Genomic DNA, 23251 nt, shown 5'->3' with positions numbered 1-23251 from the left:
GACCCTCGTGGACCAGGAGGTGGTCCCCTGGCTCTAGTGGACTCTAGTGGACCCTCGTGGACTAGGTGGGGGTCCCCTGGCTAGTGGACTCTAGTGGACTCGTGGACGGTGGTGGTCCCTGGCTCTAGTGGACTCTAGTGACCCTCGTGGACTAGGTGGTGGTCCCTGGCTCTAGTGGACTCTAGTGGACCCTCGTGGACTAGGTGGTGGTCCCCTGGCTCTAGTGGACTCTAGTGGACCCTCGTGGACTAGGTGGTGGTCCCCTGGCTCTAGTGGACTCTAGTGGACCCTCGTGGACTAGGTGGTGGTCCCCTGGCTCTAGTGGACTCTAGTGGACCCTCGTGGACTAGGTGGTGGTCCCCTGGCTCTAGTGGACCCTCGTGGACTAGGTAGTGGACCCTGGCTCTAGTGGACTCTAGTGGACCCTCGTGGACTAGGTGTGGTCCCCTGGCTCTAGTGGACTCTAGTGGACCCTCGTGGACTAGGTGGTGGTCCCCTGGCTCTAGTGGACTCTAGTGGACCCTCGTGGACTAGGTGGTGGTCCCCTGGCTCTAGTGGACTCTAGTGGACTCGTGGACTAGGTGGTGGTCCCCTGGCTCTAGTGGACTCTAGTGGACCTCGTGGACTAGGTGGTGGTCCCCTGGCTCTAGTGGACTCTAGTGGACCCTCGTGGACTAGGTGGTGGTCCCCTGGCTCTAGTGGACTCTAGTGGACCCTCGTGGACTAGGTGGTGGTCCCCTGGCTCTAGTGGACTCTAGTGGACCCTCGTGGACTAGGTGGTGGTCCCCTGGCTCTAGTGGACTCTAGTGGACCCTCGTGGACTAGGTGGTGGTCCCCTGGCTCTAGTGGACTCTAGTGGACCCTCGTGGACTAGGTGGTGGTCCCCTGGCTCTAGTGGACTCTAGTGGACCCTCGTGGACAGGTGGTGGTCCCTGGCTCTAGTGGACTCTAGTGGACCCTCGTGGACTAGGTGGTGGTCCCCTGGCTCTAGTGGACTCTAGTGGACCCTCGTGGACTAGGTGGTGGTCCCCTGGCTCTAGTGGACTCTAGTGGACCCTCGTGGACTAGGTGGTGGTCCCCTGGCTCTAGTGGACTCTAGTGGACCATCGTGGACTAGGTGGTGGTCCCCTGGCTCTAGTGGACTCTAGTGGACCCTCGTGGACTAGGTGGTGGTCCCCTGGCTCTAGTGGACTCTAGTGGACCCTCGTGGACTAGGTGGTGGTCCCCTGGCTCTAGTGGACTCTAGTGGACCCTCGTGGACCAGGTGGTGGTCACCTGGCTCTAGTGGACTCTAGTGGACCCTCGTGGACTAGGTGGTGGTCCCCTGGCTCTAGTGGACCCTCGTGGACTAGGTGGTGGTCCCTGGCTCTAGTGGACTCTAGTGGACCCTCGTGGACTAGGTGGTGGTCCCCTGGCTCTAGTGGACTCTAGTGGACCCTCGTGGACCAGGTGGTGGTCCCTGGCTCTAGTGGACTCTAGTGGACCCTCGTGGACTAGGTGGTGGTCCCCTGGCTCTAGTGGACTCTAGTGGACCTCGTGGACTAGGTGGTGGTCCCCTGGCTCTAGTGGACTCTAGTGGACCCTCGTGGACTAGGTGGTGGTCCCCTGGCTATAGTGGACTCTAGTGGACCCTCGTGGACTAGGTGGTGGTCCCCTGGCTCTAGTGGACCCTCGTGGACTAGGTGGTGGTCCCCTGGCTCTAGTGGACTCTAGTGGACCCTCGTGGACTAGGTGGTGGTCCCCTGGCTCTAGTGGACTCTAGTGGACCCTCGTGGACTAGGTGTGGTCCCCTGGCTCTAGTGGACTCTAGTGGACCCTCGTGGACTAGGTGTGGTCCCCTGGCTCTAGTGGACTCTAGTGGACCCTCGTGGACTAGGTGTGGTCCCCTGGCTATAGTGGACTCTAGTGGACCTCGTGGACTAGGTGGTGGTCCCCTGGCTCTAGTGGACTCTAGTGGACCCTCGTGGACTAGGTGGTGGTCCCTGGCTCTAGTGGACTCTAGTGGACCCTGGACCAGGTGTGGTCCCCTGGCTCTAGTGGACTCTAGTGGACCTCGTGGACTAGGTGTGGTCCCTGGCTCTAGTGGACTCTAGTGGACCCTCGTGGACTAGGTGTGGTCCCCTGGCTATAGTGGACTCTAGTGGACCCTCGTGGACTAGGTGGTGGTCCCCTGGCTCTAGTGGACTCTAGTGGACCCTCGTGGACTAGGTGTGGTCCCCTGGCTATAGTGGACTCTAGTGGACCCTCGTGGACCAGGTGGTGGTCCCCTGGCTCTAGTGGACTCTAGTGGACCCTCGTGGACTAGGTGTGGTCCCCTGGCTATAGTGGACTCTAGTGGACCCTCGTGGACTAGGTGGTGGTCCCCTGGCTCTAGTGGACTCTAGTGGACCCTCGTGGACTAGGTGGTGGTCCCCTGGCTCTAGTGGACTCTAGTGGACCCTCGTGGACTAGGTGTGGTCCCCTGGCTCTAGTGGACTCTAGTGGACCTCGTGGACTAGGTGTGGTCCCCTGGCTCTAGTGGACTCTAGTGGACCCTCGTGGACTAGGTGTGGTCCCTGGCTATAGTGGACTCTAGTGGACCGTGGACTAGGTGGTGGTCCCCTGGCTCTAGTGGACCCTCGTGGACTAGGTGGTGGTCCCCTGGCTCTAGTGGACTCTAGTGGACCCTCGTGGACTAGGTGGTGGTCCCCTGGCTCTAGTGGACTCTAGTGGACCCTCGTGGACTAGGTGTGGTCCCCTGGCTCTAGTGGACTCTAGTGGACCCTCGTGGACTAGGTGTGGTCCCCTGGCTCTAGTGGACTCTAGTGGACCCTCGTGGACTAGGTGTGGTCCCCTGGCTATAGTGGACTCTAGTGGACCCTCGTGGACTAGGTGGTGGTCCCCTGGCTCTAGTGGACTCTAGTGGACCCTCGTGGACTAGGTGGTGGTCCCCTGGCTCTAGTGGACTCTAGTGGACCCTCGTGGACTAGGTGTGGTCCCCTGGCTCTAGTGGACTCTAGTGGACCGTCGTGGACTAGGTGGTGGTCCCCTGGCTCTAGTGGACTCTAGTGGACCCTCGTGGACTAGGTGTGGTCCCCTGGCTCTAGTGGACTCTAGTGGACCCTCGTGGACTAGGTGTGGTCCCCTGGCTCTAGTGGACTCTAGTGGACCCTCGTGGACCAGGTGTGGTCCCCTGGCTCTAGTGGACTCTAGTGGACCCTCGTGGACTAGGTGGTGGTCCCCTGGCTCTAGTGGACTCTAGTGGACCCTCGTGGACTAGGTGGTGGTCCCCTGGCTCTAGTGGACTCTAGTGGCCTCGTGGACTAGGTGGTGGTCCCCTGGCTCTAGTGGACTCTAGTGGACCTCGTGGACTAGGTGTGGTCCCCTGGCTATAGTGGACTCTAGTGGACCCTCGTGGACTAGGTGGTGGTCCCCTGGCTCTAGTGGACTCTAGTGGACCCTCGTGGACTAGGTGGTGGTCCCCTGGCTCTAGTGGACTCTAGTGGACCCTCGTGGACTAGGTGGTGGTCCCCTGGCTCTAGTGGACTCTAGTGGACCCTCGTGGACTAGGTGGTGGTCCCCTGGCTCTAGTGGACTCTAGTGGACCCTCGTGGACTAGGTGGTGGTCCCCTGGCTCTAGTGGACTCTAGTGGACCCTCGTGGACTAGGTGGTGGTCCCTGGCTCTAGTGGACTCTAGTGGACCCTCGTGGACTAGGTGGTGGTCCCCTGGCTCTAGTGGACCCTCGTGGACTAGGTGTGGTCCCCTGGCTATAGTGGACTCTAGTGGACCCTCGTGGACTAGGTGGTGGTCCCCTGGCTCTAGTGGACTCTAGTGGACCCTCGTGGACTAGGTGGTGGTCCCCTGGCTCTAGTGGACTCTAGTGGACCCTCGTGGACTAGGTGGTGGTCCCCTGGCTCTAGTGGACTCTAGTGGACCCTCGTGGACTAGGTGGTGGTCCCCTGGCTCTAGTGGACTCTAGTGGACCCTCGTGGACTAGGTGGTGGTCCCCTGGCTCTAGTGGACTCTAGTGGACCCTCGTGGACTAGGTGTGGTCCCCTGGCTCTAGTGGACTCTAGTGGACCCTCGTGGACTAGGTGTGGTCCCCTGGCTCTAGTGGACTCTAGTGGACCCTCGTGGACTAGGTGTGGTCCCCTGGCTATAGTGGACTCTAGTGGACCCTCGTGGACTAGGTGGTGGTCCCCTGGCTCTAGTGGACCCTCGTGGACTAGGTGGTGGTCCCCTGGCTCTAGTGGACTCTAGTGGACCCTCGTGGACTAGGTGGTGGTCCCCTGGCTCTAGTGGACTCTAGTGGACCCTCGTGGACTAGGTGTGGTCCCCTGGCTCTAGTGGACTCTAGTGGACCCTCGTGGACTAGGTGTGGTCCCCTGGCTCTAGTGGACTCTAGTGGACCCTCGTGGACTAGGTGTGGTCCCCTGGCTATAGTGGACTCTAGTGGACCCTCGTGGACTAGGTGGTGGTCCCCTGGCTCTAGTGGACTCTAGTGGACGCTCGTGGACCAGGTGGTGGTCCCCTGGCTCTAGTGGACTCTAGTGGACCCTCGTGGACCAGGTGTGGTCCCCTGGCTCTAGTGGACTCTAGTGGACCCTCGTGGACTAGGTGTGGTCCCCTGGCTCTAGTGGACTCTAGTGGACCCTCGTGGACTAGGTGTGGTCCCCTGGCTATAGTGGACTCTAGTGGACCCTCGTGGACTAGGTGGTGGTCCCCTGGCTCTAGTGGACTCTAGTGGACCTCGTGGACTAGGTGTGGTCCCCTGGCTATAGTGGACTCTAGTGGACCCTCGTGGACTAGGTGGTGGTCCCCTGGCTCTAGTGGACTCTAGTGGACCCTTGTGGACTAGGTGGTGGTCCCTGGCTCTAGTGGACTCTAGTGGACCTCGTGGACTAGGTGTGGTCCCCTGGCTCTAGTGGACTCTAGTGGACCCTCGTGGACTAGGTGTGGTCCCCTGGCTCTAGTGGACTCTAGTGGACCCTCGTGGACTAGGTGTGGTCCCCTGGCTCTAGTGGACACTCGTGGACTAGGTGGTGGTCCCCTGGCTCTAGTGGACTCTAGTGGACCCTCGTGGACTAGGTGTGGTCCCCTGGCTCTAGTGGACTCTAGTGGACCCTCGTGGACTAGGTGGTGGTCCCCTGGCTCTAGTGGACTCTAGTGGACCCTCGTGGACTAGGTGGTGGTCCCCTGGCTCTAGTGGACTCTAGTGGACCCTCGTGGACTAGGTGTGGTCCCCTGGCTCTAGTGGACTCTAGTGGACCCTCGTGGACTAGGTGGTGGTCCCCTGGCTCTAGTGGACTCTAGTGGACCCTCGTGGACTAGGTGGTGGTCCCCTGGCTCTAGTGGACTCTAGTGGACCCTTGTGGACTAGGTGGTGGTCCCCTGGCTCTAGTGGACCCTCGTGGACTAGGTGTGGTCCCCTGGCTCTAGTGGACTCTAGTGGACCCTCGTGGACTAGGTGTGGTCCCCTGGCTCTAGTGGACTCTAGTGGACCCTCGTGGACTAGGTGGTGGTCCCCTGGCTGTAGTGGACTCTAGTGGACCCTCGTGGACTAGGTGGTGGTCCCCTGGCTCTAGTGGACTCTAGTGGACCCTCGTGGACTAGGTGTGGTCCCCTGGCTCTAGTGGACTCTAGTGGACCCTCGTGGACTAGGTGTGGTCCCCTGGCTCTAGTGGACTCTAGTGGACCCTCGTGGACTAGGTGTGGTCCCCTGGCTCTAGTGGACTCTAGTGGACCCTCGTGGACTAGGTGGTGGTCCCCTGGCTCTAGTGGACTCTAGTGGACCCTCGTGGACTAGGTGGTGGTCCCCTGGCTCTAGTGGACTCTAGTGGACCCTCGTGGACTAGGTGGTGGTCCCCTGGCTCTAGTGGACTCTAGTGGACCCTCGTGGACTAGGTGTGGTCCCCTGGCTATAGTGGACTCTAGTGGACCCTCGTGGACTAGGTGGTGGTCCCCTGGCTCTAGTGGACCCTCGTGGACTAGGTGGTGGTCCCCTGGCTCTAGTGGACCCTCGTGGACTAGGTGGTGGTCCCCTGGCTCTAGTGGACTCTAGTGGACCCTCGTGGACTAGGTGGTGGTCCCCTGGCTCTAGTGGACTCTAGTGGACCTCGTGGACTAGGTGGTGGTCCCCTGGCTCTAGTGGACTCTAGTGGACCCTCGTGGACTAGGTGTGGTCCCCTGGCTCTAGTGGACTCTAGTGGACCCTCGTGGACTAGGTGTGGTCCCCTGGCTCTAGTGGACTCTAGTGGACCCTCGTGGACTAGGTGTGGTCCCCTGGCTCTAGTGGACTCTAGTGGACCCTCGTGGACTAGGTGGTGGTCCCTGGCTCTAGTGGACTCTAGTGGACCCTCGTGGACTAGGTGGTGGCCCCTGGCTCTAGTGGACTCTAGTGGACCTCGTGGACTAGGTGTGGTCCCCTGGCTATAGTGGACTCTAGTGGACCCTCGTGGACTAGGTGGTGGTCCCCTGGCTCTAGTGGACTCTAGTGGACCCTTGTGGACTAGGTGGTGGTCCCCTGGCTCTAGTGGACCCTCGTGGACTAGGTGTGGTCCCCTGGCTCTAGTGGACTCTAGTGGACCCTCGTGGACTAGGTGTGGTCCCCTGGCTCTAGTGGACTCTAGTGGACTCTAGTGGACCCTCGTGGACTAGGTGGTGGTCCCCTGGCTGTAGTGGACTCTAGTGGACCCTCGTGGACTAGGTGGTGGTCCCTGGCTCTAGTGGACTCTAGTGGACCTCGTGGACAGGTGTGGTCCCCTGGCTCTAGTGGACTCTAGTGGACCCTCGTGGACTAGGTGTGGTCCCCTGGCTCTAGTGGACTCTAGTGGACCCTCGTGGACTAGGTGTGGTCCCCTGGCTCTAGTGGACTCTAGTGGACCCTCGTGGACTAGGTGGTGGTCCCCTGGCTCTAGTGGACTCTAGTGGACCCTCGTGGACTAGGTGGTGGTCCCCTGGCTCTAGTGGACTCTAGTGGACCCTTGTGGACTAGGTGGTGGTCCCCTGGCTCTAGTGGACTCTAGTGGACCCTCGTGGACTAGGTGTGGTCCCCTGGCTCTAGTGGACTCTAGTGGACCCTCGTGGACTAGGTGTGGTCCCCTGGCTCTAGTGGACTCTAGTGGACCCTCGTGGACTAGGTGTGGTCCCCTGGCTCTAGTGGACACTCGTGGACTAGGTGGTGGTCCCCTGGCTCTAGTGGACTCTAGTGGACCCTCGTGGACTAGGTGTGGTCCCCTGGCTCTAGTGGACTCTAGTGGACCCTCGTGGACTAGGTGGTGGTCCCCTGGCTCTAGTGGACTCTAGTGGACCCTCGTGGACTAGGTGGTGGTCCCCTGGCTCTAGTGGACTCTAGTGGACCCTCGTGGAATAGGTGTGGTCCCCTGGCTCTAGTGGACTCTAGTGGACCCTCGTGGACTAGGTGGTGGTCCCCTGGCTCTAGTGGACTCTAGTGGACCCTCGTGGACTAGGTGGTGGTCCCCTGGCTCTAGTGGACTCTAGTGGACCCTTGTGGACTAGGTGGTGGTCCCTGGCTCTAGTGGACCCTCGTGGACTAGGTGTGGTCCCCTGGCTCTAGTGGACTCTAGTGGACCCTCGTGGACTAGGTGTGGTCCCCTGGCTCTAGTGGACTCTAGTGGACCCTCGTGGACCAGGTGGTGGTCCCCTGGCTGTAGTGGACTCTAGTGGACCCTCGTGGACTAGGTGGTGGTCCCCTGGCTCTAGTGGACTCTAGTGGACCCTCGTGGACTAGGTGTGGTCCCCTGGCTCTAGTGGACTCTAGTGGACCCTCGTGGACTAGGTGTGGTCCCCTGGCTCTAGTGGACTCTAGTGGACCCTCGTGGACTAGGTGTGGTCCCCTGGCTCTAGTGGACTCTAGTGGACCCTCGTGGACTAGGTGGTGGTCCCCTGGCTCTAGTGGACTCTAGTGGACCCTCGTGGACTAGGTGGTGGTCCCCTGGCTCTAGTGGACTCTAGTGGACCCTCGTGGACTAGGTGGTGGTCCCCTGGGTCTAGTGGACTCTAGTGGACCCTCGTGGACTAGGTGTGGTCCCCTGGCTATAGTGGACTCTAGTGGACCCTCGTGGACTAGGTGGTGGTCCCCTGGCTCTAGTGGACTCTAGTGGACCCTCGTGGACTAGGTGGTGGTCCCCTGGCTCTAGTGGACTCTAGTGGACCCTCGTGGACAGGTGGTGGTCCCCTGGCTCTAGTGGACTCTAGTGGACCTCGTGGACTAGGTGGTGGTCCCCTGGCTCTAGTGGACTCTAGTGGACCCTCGTGGACTAGGTGGTGGTCCCCTGGCTCTAGTGGACTCTAGTGGACCTCGTGGACTAGGTGTGGTCCCCTGGCTCTAGTGGACTCTAGTGGACCCTCGTGGACTAGGTGTGGTCCCCTGGCTCTAGTGGACTCTAGTGGACCCTCGTGGACTAGGTGTGGTCCCCTGGCTATAGTGGACTCTAGTGGACCCTCGTGGACTAGGTGGTGGTCCCCTGGCTCTAGTGGATTCTAGTGGACCCTCGTGGACTAGGTGGTGGTCCCCTGGCTCTAGTGGACTCTAGTGGACCCTCGTGGACTAGGTGTGGTCCCCTGGCTATAGTGGACTCTAGTGGACCCTCGTGGACTAGGTGGTGGTCCCCTGGCTCTAGTGGACTCTAGTGGACCCTTGTGGACTAGGTGGTGGTCCCCTGGCTCTAGTGGACCCTCGTGGACTAGGTGTGGTCCCCTGGCTCTAGTGGACTCTAGTGGACCCTCGTGGACTAGGTGTGGTCCCCTGGCTCTAGTGGACTCTAGTGGACTCTAGTGGACCCTCGTGGACTAGGTGGTGGTCCCCTGGCTGTAGTGGACTCTAGTGGACCCTCGTGGACTAGGTGGTGGTCCCCTGGCTCTAGTGGACTCTAGTGGACCCTCGTGGACTAGGTGTGGTCCCCTGGCTCTAGTGGACTCTAGTGGACCTCGTGGACTAGGTGTGGTCCCCTGGCTCTAGTGGACTCTAGTGGACCCTCGTGGACTAGGTGTGGTCCCCTGGCTCTAGTGGACTCTAGTGGACCGTGGACTAGGTGGTGGTCCCCTGGCTCTAGTGGACTCTAGTGGACCCTCGTGGACTAGGTGGTGGTCCCCTGGCTCTAGTGGACTCTAGTGGACCCTCGTGGACTAGGTGGTGGTCCCCTGGCTCTAGTGGACTCTAGTGGACCCTCGTGGACTAGGTGTGGTCCCCTGGCTATAGTGGACTCTAGTGGACCCTCGTGGACTAGGTGGTGGTCCCCTGGCTCTAGTGGACTCTAGTGGACCCTCGTGGACTAGGTGGTGGTCCCCTGGCTCTAGTGGACTCTAGTGGACCCTCGTGGACTAGGTGGTGGTCCCCTGGCTCTAGTGGACTCTAGTGGACCCTCGTGGACTAGGTGGTGGTCCCCTGGCTCTAGTGGACTCTAGTGGACCCTCGTGGACTAGGTGGTGGTCCCCTGGTTCTAGTGGACTCTAGTGGACCCTCGTGGACTAGGTGTGGTCCCCTGGCTCTAGTGGACTCTAGTGGACCCTCGTGGACTAGGTGTGGTCCCCTGGCTATAGTGGACTCTAGTGGACCCTCGTGGACTAGGTGGTGGTCCCCTGGCTCTAGTGGACTCTAGTGGACCCTCGTGGACTAGGTGTGGTCCCCTGGCTATAGTGGACTCTAGTGGACCCTCGTGGACTAGGTGGTGGTCCCCTGGCTCTAGTGGACTCTAGTGGACCCTTGTGGACTAGGTGGTGGTCCCCTGGCTCTAGTGGACTCTAGTGGACCCTCGTGGACTAGGTGTGGTCCCCTGGCTCTAGTGGACTCTAGTGGACCCTCGTGGACTAGGTGTGGTCCCCTGGCTCTAGTGGACTCTAGTGGACTCTAGTGGACCCTCGTGGACTAGGTGTGGTCCCCTGGCTCTAGTGGACTCTAGTGGACCCTCGTGGACTAGGTGTGGTCCCCTGGCTCTAGTGGACTCTAGTGGACTCTAGTGGACCTCGTGGACTAGGTGTGGTCCCCTGGCTCTAGTGGACTCTAGTGGACCCTCGTGGACTAGGTGTGGTCCCCTGGCTCTAGTGGACTCTAGTGGACCCTCGTGGACTAGGTGTGGTCCCCTGGCTCTAGTGGACTCTAGTGGACTCTAGTGGACCCTCGTGGACTAGGTGTGGTCCCCTGGCTCTAGTGGACTCTAGTGGACCCTCGTGGACTAGGTGTGGTCCCCTGGCTCTAGTGGACTCTAGTGGACTCTAGTGGACCCTCGTGGACTAGGTGGTGGTCCCCTGGCTCTAGTGGACTCTAGTGGACCCTTGTGGACTAGGTGGTGGTCCCCTGGCTCTAGTGGACTCTAGTGGACCCTCGTGGACTAGGTGTGGTCCCCTGGCTCTAGTGGACTCTAGTGGACCCTCGTGGACTAGGTGTGGTCCCCTGGCTCTAGTGGACTCTAGTGGACCCTCGTGGACTAGGTGTGGTCCCCTGGCTCTAGTGGACTCTAGTGGACTCTAGTGGACCCTCGTGGACTAGGTGTGGTCCCCTGGCTCTAGTGGACTCTAGTGGACCCTCGTGGACTAGGTGTGGTCCCCTGGCTCTAGTGGACTCTAGTGGACCCTCGTGGACTAGGTGTGGTCCCCTGGCTCTAGTGGACTCTAGTGGACCCTCGTGGACTCAGGTGTGGTCCCCTGGCTCTAGTGGACTCTAGTGGACTCTAGTGGACCCTCGTGGACTAGGTGTGGTCCCCTGGCTCTAGTGGACTCTAGTGGACCCTCGTGGACTAGGTGTGGTCCCCTGGCTCTAGTGGACTCTATTGGACCCTCGTGGACTAGGTGTGGTCCCCTGGCTCTAGTGGACTCTAGTGGACTCTATTGGACCCTCGTGGACTAGGTGTGGTCCCCTGGCTCTAGTGGACTCTAGTGGACTCTAGTGGACCCTCGTGGACTAGGTGTGGTCCCCTGGCTCTAGTGGACTCTAGTGGACTCTAGTGGACCCTCGTGGACTAGGTGTGGTCCCTCACCGTGAGACCAGCAGGCAGCGCTGCAGCAGGCTGAGCTCCGGGTCCTGCAGAGCGCTCTTCATGTCACTGGGGAGCCAATCACAGACGAGTACACCTGTCACACACACAGTACACACAGTACACACAGTACACACAGTACACACACAGTACACACAGTACACACACAGTACACACACTACACACACAGTACACACAGTACACACACAGTACACACACAGTACACACAGTACACACACACACACACACACACACAGTACACACACAGTACACACACACAGTACACACACAGTACACACACAGTACACACAGTACACACACAGTACACACACAGTACACACACACACAGTACACACACACAGTACACACACACAGTACACACAGTACACACACAGTACACACAGTACACACACACAGTACACACACAGTACACACACAGTACACACACAGTACACACACAGTACACACACAGTACACACACACAGTACACACACAGTACACACACAGTACACACACTACACACAGTACACACACACAGTACACACACAGTACACACAGTACACACACACAGTACACACACAGTACACACACTACACTCAGTACACACACAGTACACACAGTACACTCAGCATCAGGACTCACTTGGACAGGGAGTTGAGCTGCTCCTGGATCAGCCCTTTGATCTCTCCCTTCTCCTGGTAGTCTCTGCACAGAGGATCAGACTCAGAGACCTTCAGAGACCCTCAGAGACCATCAGAGACCCTCAGAGACCTTCAGAGACCCTCAGAGACCTTCAGAGACCTTCAGAGACCCTCAGAGACCTTCAGAGACCCTCAGAGACCTTCAGAGACCCTCAGAGACCTTCAGAGACCCTCAAGACCCTCAGAGACCTTCAGAGACCTTCAGAGACCTTCAGAGACCCTCAGAGACCTTCAGAGACCCTCATAGACCCTCAGAGACCTTCAGAGACCTTCAGAGACCCTCAGAGACCTTCAGAGACCCTCAGAGACCTTCAGAGACCCTCAGAGACCCTCAGAGACCATCAGAGACCCTCAGAGACCCTCAGAGACCTTCAGAGACCATCAGAGACCCTCAGAGACCCTCAGAGACCTTCAGAGACCCTCAGAGACCGGTGAGCTGGAGACTCCAGCCACCAGGACTTGTGTCTTTGGGTTTAGCCCTTGTAACCCTCGTAGCCCTCGTAGCCCTCGTAGCCCTCGTAGCCCTCGTAGCCCTCGTAACCCTCTTAGCCCTCTTAGCCTCTTAGCCTCTTAGCCTCAGCCCTCGTAGCCCTCGTAGCCCTCAGAGCCCTCAGCCCTCGTGAGACCTCTTAGCCCTCGTAGCCCTCGTCCGTGAGCCCTCGTAGCCCTCGAGCCTCAGCCCTCGTAGCCTCAGAGCCCTCGTGAGCCCTCGTAGCCCTCGTGGCCCTCGTAGCCCTCAGCCCCTCGTGAGCCTCAGAGCCTCGTGGCCTCAGCCCTCGTAGCCCTCGTAACCCTCTTAGTCCTCTTAGCCCTCGTAACCTCAGAATCTCTCAGCCCTCGTGACCTCGTGACCTCAGAACCCTCAGAACCTCTTAGCCCTCAGCCTCAGAGCCTCTTAGCCCTCTTAGCCCTCGTAACCCTCGTAGCCCTCGTAACCTCGTAGCCTCGTAACCCTCTTAGCCCTCGTAACCCTCTTAGCCCTCGTAGCCCTCGTAGCCCTCGTAGCCCTCGTAGCCCTCTTAGCCCTCGTAGCCCTCGTAGCCCTCGTAGCCCTCGTAGCCCTCTTAGCCCTCTTAGCCCTCTTAGCCCTCTTAGCCCTCTTAGCCCTCTTAGCCCTCGTAGCCCTCGTAGCCCTCGTAGCCCTCGTAGCCCTCTTAGCCCTCTTAGCCCTCTTAGCCCTCTTAGCCCTCTTAGCCCTCGTAGCCCTCGTAGCCCTCGTAGCCCTCGTAGCCCTCGTAACACGTGACTATCCTCACTTACACCTGAGTGATGTCCATGGTGAAGGTTCCTGACCAGGGCTGCAGCAGAAGGAAGGCCTTGAGGGTCAGGGCGGCTCGGGGAACCAGCAGGTAAGGACACCACACTGGATCTGAGTCCAGACCGAGCACAAGAGCACAAGATACACACACAGGGTGTGCAGTGAAAAGAGGTCAAGAGGTCAAGAGGTCAAAGCAGTTCCTTAGGCTCTCTCAGCCTGGCTCGCGCCCTCAGGCTCACCCGTCAGGTCTTGTTCGTCCATGCGGTAGCTGGCGGACTTCATGGCCATCTCCAGCACTCGGATGCAGCCGTCGTCGGAGGCCAGCACCACCTTGTCCGACGTGCACCAGTCGATGTCCAGGATGCGGTAGTTGACGTTGCGGCCGATCCGCATGCTGCTCACCATCTGGACCTGAAGGGAGGAGGGCAGCAGATCAAAGGCGGCCCCTGAAAGCTTCTTCATAAGCTGCAGCCTCTCGATGGGAGAGCCACATGTAGCGGGACAGAGAATGGACCCCATCGCTGGCTCCTCATGGGCTGTAGGGGGCGCTGTGACCGGCTGACAGCAGAGCGCCGAGGCCGCTTCCCCTCTGCAGCTCCCCGGGCTGTCATCTCCGCTCCAGAGGACACGCCCTCCACCCGACGTCCTCCAGAGGATACGCCCTCCACCTGACGCCCTCCACCCGACGTCCTCCAGAGGACACGCCCTCCACCTGACGTCCTCCAGAGGACACGCCCTCCACCCGACGTCCTCCAGAGGATACGCCCTCCACCTGACGCCCTCCACCCGACGTCCTCCACCTGACGTCCTCCAGAGGACACGCCCTCCACCCGACGCCCTCCACCCGACGTCCTCCAGAGGACACGCCCTCCACCCGACGTCCTCCACCTGACGTCCTCCAGAGGACACGCCCTCCACCCGACGTCCTCCAGAGGACACGCCCTCCACCTGACGTCCTCCAGAGGACACGCCCTCCACCCGACGTCCTCCAGAGGACACGCCCTCCACCCGACGTCCTCCAGAGGACACGCCCACCGACGCCCTCCACCTGACGCTTCCAGAGGACACGCCCTCCACCTGACGTCCTCCAGAGGACACGCCCTCCACCCGACGCCCTCCACCCGACGTCCTCCAGAGGACACGCCCTCCACCCGACGTCCTCCACCTGACGTCCTCCAGAGGACACGCCCTCCACCCGACGTCCTCCAGAGGACACGCCCTCCACCTGACGTCCTCCAGAGGACACGTCCTCCACCCGACATCCTCCAGAGGACGCGTCCTCCACCTGACGTCCTCCAGAGGGACTCGGAGCATCTCCAGAAGAAGTCCAGTCTGAGATCAAAGATCCTCTTCACACACATTACCACCTTGTTCAGCGCACCGCGGTGACTCTCATTGTGAGGAGTGAGATGCATGCTGGGAACTCACAATGTGTGAAAAATAAATGGATTTTGTCACAATGACAAGCTGCCCAAAGGCTGGTGTGTGTGTCTGTGTGTGTGTGCATGTGTGTGCATGTGTGTGTGTGTCTGTGTGGCTCTGTGTGTGTGTGTGTGCGTGCGTGTGTGTGTGCATGTACGTGTGTGTCTGTGTGGCTCTGTGTGTGTGCGTGCGTGTGTGTGTGCGTGTGTCTGTGTGGCTCTGTGTGTGTGTGTGTCTGTGTGTGTGTGTGTGTGTGTCTGTGTGGCTCTGTGTGTGTGTGTGTGTGTGTGTGTGTGTGTGTGTGTGTGTGTGTGTGCTGTGTGTGTCTGTGTGGCTCTGTGTGTGCAAGTGTGTGTGGCTCTGTGTGTGTGTGTGTGTGTGTGTGTGTGTGTGTGTGTGTGTGTGTCTGTGTGGCTCTGTGTGTGTGTGTGTGTGCGTGCGTGTGTCTGTGTGGCTCTGTGTGTGTGTGTGTGTGTGTGTGTGTGTGTGTGTGTGTGTGTGTGTGTGTGTGTGTGTGTGTGTGTGTGTGTGTGTGTGTGTGTGTGTGTGTGTGTGTCACCTCCTTGGTGTCCCAGACCTCGGCTCCGTCCGTGTACATCACCAGCAGCTTCTGGTTCCCCTTACCGGGGGCGAAGCGGATCTTCTTCACCCAGCCGCGGTGCGTTGGGATCCCCCTGAAGGCATCAACACGATGAAGAGGAAGAGGAAGATGTCTCCTCCACCGGTTGACAGTAATCTGTGTCGGTGGTTTGGGGTCAGAGGTTCTCACCTGGACAAGCGAGCCTTGAGGTCCCAGAAGTTGAGGTTCCCGTCCACGTCCCCCAGCACCAGGGTGTCCCCCTTCCAGGCGATGCAGGCGATGCTCCCCATGCTGCCCTGTGGGGGTCAGGAAGAGGACCAGAGGCCACACATCAGGGACCTCAGGGACCCCCAGGGCCCTCAGGGGCCCTCAGGCTCCTCTCTCCAGTTTCTGCACCACGAGACGTCAGCTGACTGTTTCGTGATACGAGGACCTCCATCACCCTGAAGCCCGTCTCACATTGGATGGATGCAAATCCTTGAACAGGAGTCAGTCGGCGTCACTAAAATAAGACTTCAAAGCCCAGATTAAAACCCTTAACCCTAACCCTAAACCCTTAACCCTGTACTCTTTAACCCTAAACCCTGTACCCCTAAACCCTGTACCCTTTAATCCTAAACCCTGTACCCTTTAACCCTGTACCCTAAACCCTGTACCCTTTAACCCTGTACCCTAAACCCTGTACCCTTTAATCCTAAACCCTGTACCCTTTAACCCTGTACCCTTTAACCCTTAACCCTGTACCCTTTAACCCTAAACCCTGTACTCTTTAACCCTGTACCCTTTAACCCTAAACCCTGTACCCCCTAACCCTAACCCCCCTCTATAGGTCTAGATATGAAACCAGAAGGAACCTCTTGGTGCAGGGATCTGTGAGGGTGACCTTGAAGTAGTAAAAGGACCTTGAAGACTCACGTCAGGGGGGATTCGGGCGCCATCTTTGACCGTGTTGCCCTCCACGGTGATGTGGTACACCTGTCCGTCCGTGTCGGTGAACACAAAATGCTCCCTGGCTGAGATGGCCTGGCTGGACTCGGACTTGCTCTCTGCATCCTGCATCAGACTGGAGGAGGGTTAGGGTTAGGGGGGATGGCTCTTCCTCTTCTCCTCATGTTCATCTCTGACATGTCACCTGATGACCGAGGACTCCACGCTGCTCTGATCCGCGTCCGACACCGTCTGCCGGGCCACGGCCTCCCTCGCCAACATCTGCTTCTTCTTCAGGCTCTTCAGGTTGTGGGACGGGGACCACTCCTGTAGACACAAGACCAGACCCACATCAGACCCACAACGAGGACCAGAGTCAGCCCACATCAGGCCCACAACGGGGACCAGACTCAACCCACATCAGGCCCACAACGGGGACCAGACTCAACCCACATCAGGCCCACAACGGGGACCAGAGTCAGCCCACATCAGGCCCACAACGGGGACCAGACTCAACCCACATCAGGCCCACAACGGGGACCAGACTCAACCCACATCAGACCCACAACGGGGACCAGACTCAACCCACATCAGGCCCACAACGGGGACCAGACTCAACCCACATCAGACCCACAACGGGGACCAGACTCAACCCACATCAGGCCCACAACGGGGACCAGACTCAACCCACATCAGGCCTACAACGGGGACCAGACTCAGCCCACATCAGGCCTACAACGGGGACCAGACTCAACCCACATCAGACCCACAACGGGGACCAGACTCAACCCACATCAGACCCACAACGGGGACCAGACTCAACCCAAATCAGGCCTACAACGGGGACCAGACTCAACCCACATCAGACCCACAACGGGGACCAGACTCAACCCACATCAGGCCCACAACGGGGACCAGACTCAACCCACATCAGGCCCACAACGGGGACCAGACTCAACCCACATCAGGCCTACAACGGGGACCAGAGTCAACCCACATCAGACCCACAACGGGGACCAGACTCAACCCACATCAGACCCACAACGGGGACCAGACTCAACCCACATCAGGCCCACAACGGGGACCAGACTCAACCCACATCAGACCCACAACGGGGACCAGACTCAACCCACATCAGGCCCACAACGGGGACCAGACTAAACTCTCATCAGGCCCACAACGGGGACCAGACTCAACCCACATCAGGCCCACAACGGGGACCAGACTCAACCCACATCAGGCCCACAACGGGGACCAGACTCAACCCACATCAGACCCACAACGGGGACCAGACTCAACCCACATCAGGCCCACAACGGGGACCAGACTCAACCCACATCAGACCCACAACGGGGACCAGACTCAACCCACATCAGACCCACAACGGGGACCAGACTCAACCCACATCAGGCCCACAACGGGGACCAGACTCAACCCACATCAGGCCCACAACGGGACCAGACTCAACCCACATCAGACCCACAACGGGGACCAGACTCAACCCACATCAGGCCCACAACGGGGACCAGACTCAACCCACATCAGACCCACAACGGGGACCAGAGTCAACCCACATCAGGCCCACAACGGGGACCAGAGTCAACCCACATCAGACTCACAACGGGGACCAGACTCAACCCACATCAGGCTCACAACGGGGACCAGAGTCAACCCACATCAGGCCCACAACGGGGACCAGACTCAACCCACATCAGACCCACAACGGGGACCAGAGTCAACCCACATCAGACTCACAACGGGGACCAGACTCAACCCACATCAGGCTCACAACGGGGACCAGAGTCAACCCACATCAGGCCCACAACGGGGACCAGACTCAACCCACATCAGACCCACAACGGGGACCAGAGTCAACCCACATCAGACTCACAACGGGGACCAGACTCAACCCACATCAGACCCACAACGGGGACCAGAGTCAACCCACATCAGACTCACAACGGGGACCAGACTCAACCCACATCAGGCTCACAACGGGGACCAGAGTCAACCCACATCAGGCCCACAACGGGGACCAGACTCAACTCTCATCAGGCCCACAACGGGGACCAGACTCAACCCACATCAGACCCACAACGGGGACCAGAGTCAACCCACATCAGACTCACAACGGGGACCAGACTCAACTTTTACAGCCTCACTGCAGAGCCCCTAGTGTCTTTGGGCCACAGTACTCCTGTGTACTCCTGTGTACTCCTGTGTACTCCTGTGTACTCCTGTGTACTCTTGTGTAGTCCTGTGTAGTCTTGTGTACTCCTGTGTACTCCTGTGTACTCTTTTGTACTCCTGTGTAGTCTTTCCGTACCAATGCCGTGACCGTGGGGAAGTTCTTGGCCATCTCCCGGAGAAGTGTCCCGGTCCTGGTGTCCCACAGCTCTAGAGGTTTATCTCTGAAGACCACCACCAGGTACTGCCTGAAGACAGACACACACACACACACACACACACACACACACACACACACACACACACACACACACACACACACACACACACACACACACACACACACACACACACACACACACACACACACACACACACACACACACACACACACACACACACACACTCACATTGCAATGTCTGTCAGCACATTGAAGAGAAAGGGAGGCACAGAGGTGTTTCTTCATAGAAAGATGATACTTGTACAGACACACATGTGTGTGTGTGTGTGTGTGTGTGTGTCTGTATGTGTCTGTGTGTGTGTATGTGTGTGTCTGTGTGTGTATGTGTGTGTATGTGTGTGTGTGTGTGTATGTGTCTCACTTGAGATGAGACACTTTAATCATCTCGATGGGCGGCTCATCGTTTCCTCGCTCGCCTCTGAAGGAGAAACATCTTCCTGAGAACAGAGAGACACGGTTGCTCCTGACAACCGGAGGGACTCCTCCACTGACAGGCCGTCCTGGCTCCTCCTCTCCCTCACCCTCTCCTCCTCTCCCTCTCCTCCTCTCCTCCTCTCCTCCTCCTCCTCTCCTCCTCCTCCTCTCCTCCTCTCTCTTCTCTCTCCTCCCTCCTCCCTCCCGGGTCTCGTGGACTGGTCCTGTGAGCAGGTCTTTCCTTCTCTTTGAGGACTATGTGCTCTCGTTCTCCTGCATGTTCCTCACAGATGGAGATGATCTCTACAGGTAACAGTTCTGAGGTGTGACTCATGGACGTGTCCACCAGTGGACCCCAACACTGCTGGTCTGGACTCTGTGAGTCTCCTGGTGCCCCCTACAGGAGGACCTCCTCCTGTAGGGGGCACCAGGAGACTCAGAGTCTCCTTCCTGTTACAGCAGCCTCAAGGAACATCAACTTTAAGAACCACGGACCGCATGAAGGCGCTGGTTGGTAGCCAGGTACAGGTGATAGTGTGTGTGTGTGTGTGTGTCTCACCAGTAGGCAGGTCAACGTGCTGCAGTTCATTTCGCACCAGGCCCAAGTTGTTGGGAGCAGACGTGGCAAAAGATAAGAAACTGGTCAGACTCACCCACTCAATGCCCCTGTGGAACACACACACACACACACACACACACACAGTTACATTCAGAGCATTTACCTGTAATACAGTCGAGTCACATATTGCTCCACTACATCCCACAATGAGACCTGAAGCTTCTACACAACCCACTGGAAGCTTCTACACAACCCACTACCCGCTGGAAGCTAGTCGGTAACTAGTCGGTAACACCAGAGGAACACCAGAGGAACATCTCACCTGACTTCACAGGAGTGCACACTGAGCTCTTTGTGGAGCAGACCACTGGTCAGGTTGTAGACCAGCACCGACCCGTTACTGGTGCCTGAGGGACAGACCAGGAGGTCAGAGGAGCATGGACCAGGAGGTCAGAGAGGAGTGATGGACCAGGAGGTCAGAGAGGAGTGATGGACCAGGAGGTCAGAGGAGTGATGGACCAGGAGGTCAGAGGAGCATGGACCAGGAGGTCAGAGGAGTGATGGACCAGGAGGTCAGAGAGGAGTGATGGACCAGGAGGTCAGAGGAGTGATGGACCAGGAGGTCAGAGGAGTGATGGACCAGGAGGTCAGAGAGGAGTGATGGACCAGGAGGTCAGAGGAGCATGGACCAGGAGGTCAGAGAGGAGTGATGGACCAGGAGGTCAGAGGAGCATGGACCAGGAGGTCAGAGGAGTGATGGACCAGGAGGTCAGAGAGGAGTGATGGACCAGGAGGTCAGAGGAGCATGGACCAGGAGGTCAGAGGAGTGATGGACCAGGAGGTCAGAGAGGAGTGATGGACCAGGAGGTCAGAGGAGTGATGGACCAGGAGGTCAGAGGAGTGATGGACCAGGAGGTCAGAGGAGTGATGGACCAGGAGGTCAGAGAGGAGTGATGGACCAGGAGGTCAGAGGAGCATGGACCAGGAGGTCAGAGGAGTGATGGACCAGGAGGTCAGAGAGGAGTGATGGACCAGGAGGTCAGAGAGGAGTGATGGACCAGGAGGTCAGAGGAGCATGGACCAGGAGGTGCAGGGTGACCTACCGATGGCCAGCAGCGGCTGGTAGTGCTGGATGTTCTTGGTGGTGAGGGGGGGACACATGCGCAGGGCGAACGGCGGCAGCGGCAGGCCCGACAGCAGCCCGGTCAGCTGGAACTTCAGCTGCACCTCCTGCTGGCTGGAGGCCGGAGAAGGAGCCTCCCCGGCTATCAGGGTCTGACCTGCGGAGCACAGAAGGAGAACCAGGACCGATCCATCGTCACGCTGCTCACAGAACCCTCCGACCCAAAGCGGCTCTGGTGTCGACCCACCGGAACCAGAGCTTGAGTCACTGACTGTGAGACAGGGTGTGTGTGTGTGTGTGTGTGTGTCCGAATGTGTGTGTGGCCGAATGTGTGTGTGTGTATGTGTGTGTCTGTGAGTGTCCCCCCGAATGTGTGTGTGTGTATACAGGACTGTCTCAGAAAATTAGAATATTGTGATGAGGTTCTTTATTTTCTGTAATGCAATTAAAAAAACAAAAATGTCATGCATTCTGGATTCATTACAAATCAACTGAAATATTGCAAGCCTTTTATTCTGATTTATTGCTGATTATGGCTTACAGCTTAAGAAAACTCAAATATCCTATCTCTAAATATTAGAATATCATGAAAAAGTATACTAGTAGGGTATTAAACAAATCACTTGAATTGTCTAATTAACTCGAAACACCTGCAAGGGTTTCCTGAGCCTTGACAAACACTCAGCTGTTATAAATCTTTTTTTTTACTTGGTCTGAGGAAATATTAAAATTTTATGAGATAGGATTTTAGAGTTTTCTTAAGCTGTAAGCCATAATCAGCAATATTAAAAGAATAAAAGGCTTGCAATATTTCAGTTGATTTGTAATGAATCCAGAATGCATGACATTTTTGTTTTTTTAATTGCATTACAGAAAATAAATAACTTTATCACAATATTCTAATTTTCTGAGACAGTCCTGTATGTGTGTGTGTGTATCTGTGTGTGTGGGCGTCCATGTGTGTGTATATGTGTGTGTATATGTGTGTGTGTGTCCATGTGTGTGTGTGTGTGTATGTGAGTGTATATGTGTGTGTGTGTGTATGTCCATGTGTGTATATGTGTGTGTATGTGAGTGTTTGTGTATATGTGTGTGTATGTATGTGTGTGTGTGTGTATGTGTGTATATACACTACCGTTCAAAAGTTTGGGATCACCCAGACAATTTCGTGTCTTCCATGAAAAATCACACTTTTATTTATCAATGGAATAGAAAATATAGTCAAGACATTGACAAGGTTAGAAATAATGATTAATATTTGAAGTATTAATTTTGTTCTACAAACTTCAAGCTCAAAGGAAGGCCAGTTGTATAGCTTATATCACCAGCATAACTGTTTTCAGCTGTGCTAACATAATTGCACAAGGGTTTTCTAATCAGACATTAGTCTTCTAAGGCAATTAGCAAACACAATGTACCATCAGAACACTGGAGTGATGATGAAATGGGCCTCTATACACCTCTGGAGATATTTCATTAGAAACCAGACGTTTCCACCTAGAATAGTCATTTACCACATTAACAATGTAGAGAGGGTATTTATGATTAATGTTATCTTTATTGAAAAAACAGTGCTTTTCTTTGAAAAATAAAGACATTTCTAAGTGACCCCAAACTTTTGAACGGTAGTGTATATGTGTGTGTGTGTGTGTGTGTGTGTGTGTGGTGGTGGTGATGTCATACCGATCATACTGTTGAGGGAGAGGTCCTGAATCCTCTTCTGGTTGGGTCCCAGTGGAGCTCCACAGAAGGACACAGGGGTGTAGAGCGGCAGCAGACCGGAGCTGGAGGGTCAGAGCAAGAGGAGGTTTGGGAGTGATGAGGACGGACTTGGACAGAAGGAGACAAGTCGACTGACCCCTTCATTGACCACAGCTCAATAAAACACAAGAAACAAACGACTGCTTTAAAGACAGATGTCCCTGCTGAGCAGATTAACTGCTGCCCTGACAGAGGAGGTCCACCTGCAGCACATTGAGCTCTGCATGGGACACGCAGCACACAACCGGAACACAAGGACGCTTTAGGAGACAAGCGCCATCTTTCCAGGGTCCTGGACGCCATTCAGAGAAGATCCTCCATCACTCAGAGGCCAAAAGGCCCTCAAGGACCAGCTGCAGCAGAGGAACACCGTCGGTGTCTGGAAGGGACTCAAAGCCATTTCTGGGTTCAAGGGGCCCAACCAACAGCCTGAGGGGGACCAAAAGTGGGTGAACGACTTGAACTTATTTTTTAATAGATTTGACCGGCCACCCACCACTCCCCCCAACCAGACCTCCCGGCTGCTGCAACCCCCATCATCTGCACCCCCTGTGGACCACTGCCCCCCCTCTCCGTCTCCCTCACCTTCTTCCAGCACACTCGGCTCCCCTTCACACCTCTCATACACAGCATTCCACAACCAGCAACCCACTCCAACACCTCACAGCAACCCACCCCCAGAGTGTCCCTTACCCAGGTGAGAAGGGAACTGAGGAGGATCAAAGTGAGGAAGGCCACGGGTCCAGACGGCATCAGCTCAAGGCTTCTCAAATCCTCGCAGACCAGCTGTGCGGGATAGCGAGCACATCTTCAACTTGAGCTTGAGGCTGGGAAAGTACCACAGCTATGGAAGACGTCCTCGTGGTACCGGTACCAAAGACCCCGGCCCAAGGACCTCAATAGCTACCGGCCGGTGGCATTGACAGCCCACCTCATGAAGACCCTGGAGGCTGGTCCTTGCCCATCTCCGCCCTCTGGTGAGTTCATCCCTGGACCCACTCCAGTTCGCCTACCAATCTGGCATCGGGGTGGATGACGCCGTCATCTTCCTGCTACAAAGATGCCTCTCTCACCTGGAAAAGGCTGGAAGCACTGTGAGAGTCAT

General features: G+C 57.4%; 1 protein-coding gene across 1 annotated transcript in view; it reads right to left on the bottom strand.

The window, feature by feature from the left end:
- wdr11 (WD repeat domain 11) overlaps positions 1–23251 on the bottom strand; it is a 66089-nt gene that overhangs the window by 31021 nt on the left and 11817 nt on the right. Inside the window, exons 9-22 of the mRNA XM_056436312.1 lie at positions 22069–22169; positions 20366–20542; positions 19585–19669; positions 19263–19369; positions 18651–18726; positions 18187–18295; positions 16066–16187; positions 15849–15996; positions 15123–15229; positions 14913–15027; positions 13171–13342; positions 12934–13042; positions 11615–11677; positions 10976–11041 (exon numbers count right to left, since the gene is read on the bottom strand). Of these exons, the coding sequence (XP_056292287.1) occupies positions 10976–11041; positions 11615–11677; positions 12934–13042; positions 13171–13342; positions 14913–15027; positions 15123–15229; positions 15849–15996; positions 16066–16187; positions 18187–18295; positions 18651–18726; positions 19263–19369; positions 19585–19669; positions 20366–20542; positions 22069–22169 (1557 nt within the window). The remainder of the gene's footprint in view (positions 1–10975; positions 11042–11614; positions 11678–12933; positions 13043–13170; positions 13343–14912; positions 15028–15122; positions 15230–15848; positions 15997–16065; positions 16188–18186; positions 18296–18650; positions 18727–19262; positions 19370–19584; positions 19670–20365; positions 20543–22068; positions 22170–23251) is intronic.

The sequence above is a fragment of the Pseudoliparis swirei genome, chromosome 17, assembly GCF_029220125.1.
Source record: "Pseudoliparis swirei isolate HS2019 ecotype Mariana Trench chromosome 17, NWPU_hadal_v1, whole genome shotgun sequence".
NCBI lineage: Eukaryota > Metazoa > Chordata > Actinopteri > Perciformes > Liparidae > Pseudoliparis > Pseudoliparis swirei.
This window is presented reverse-complemented; position numbering and strand designations above follow the sequence as displayed.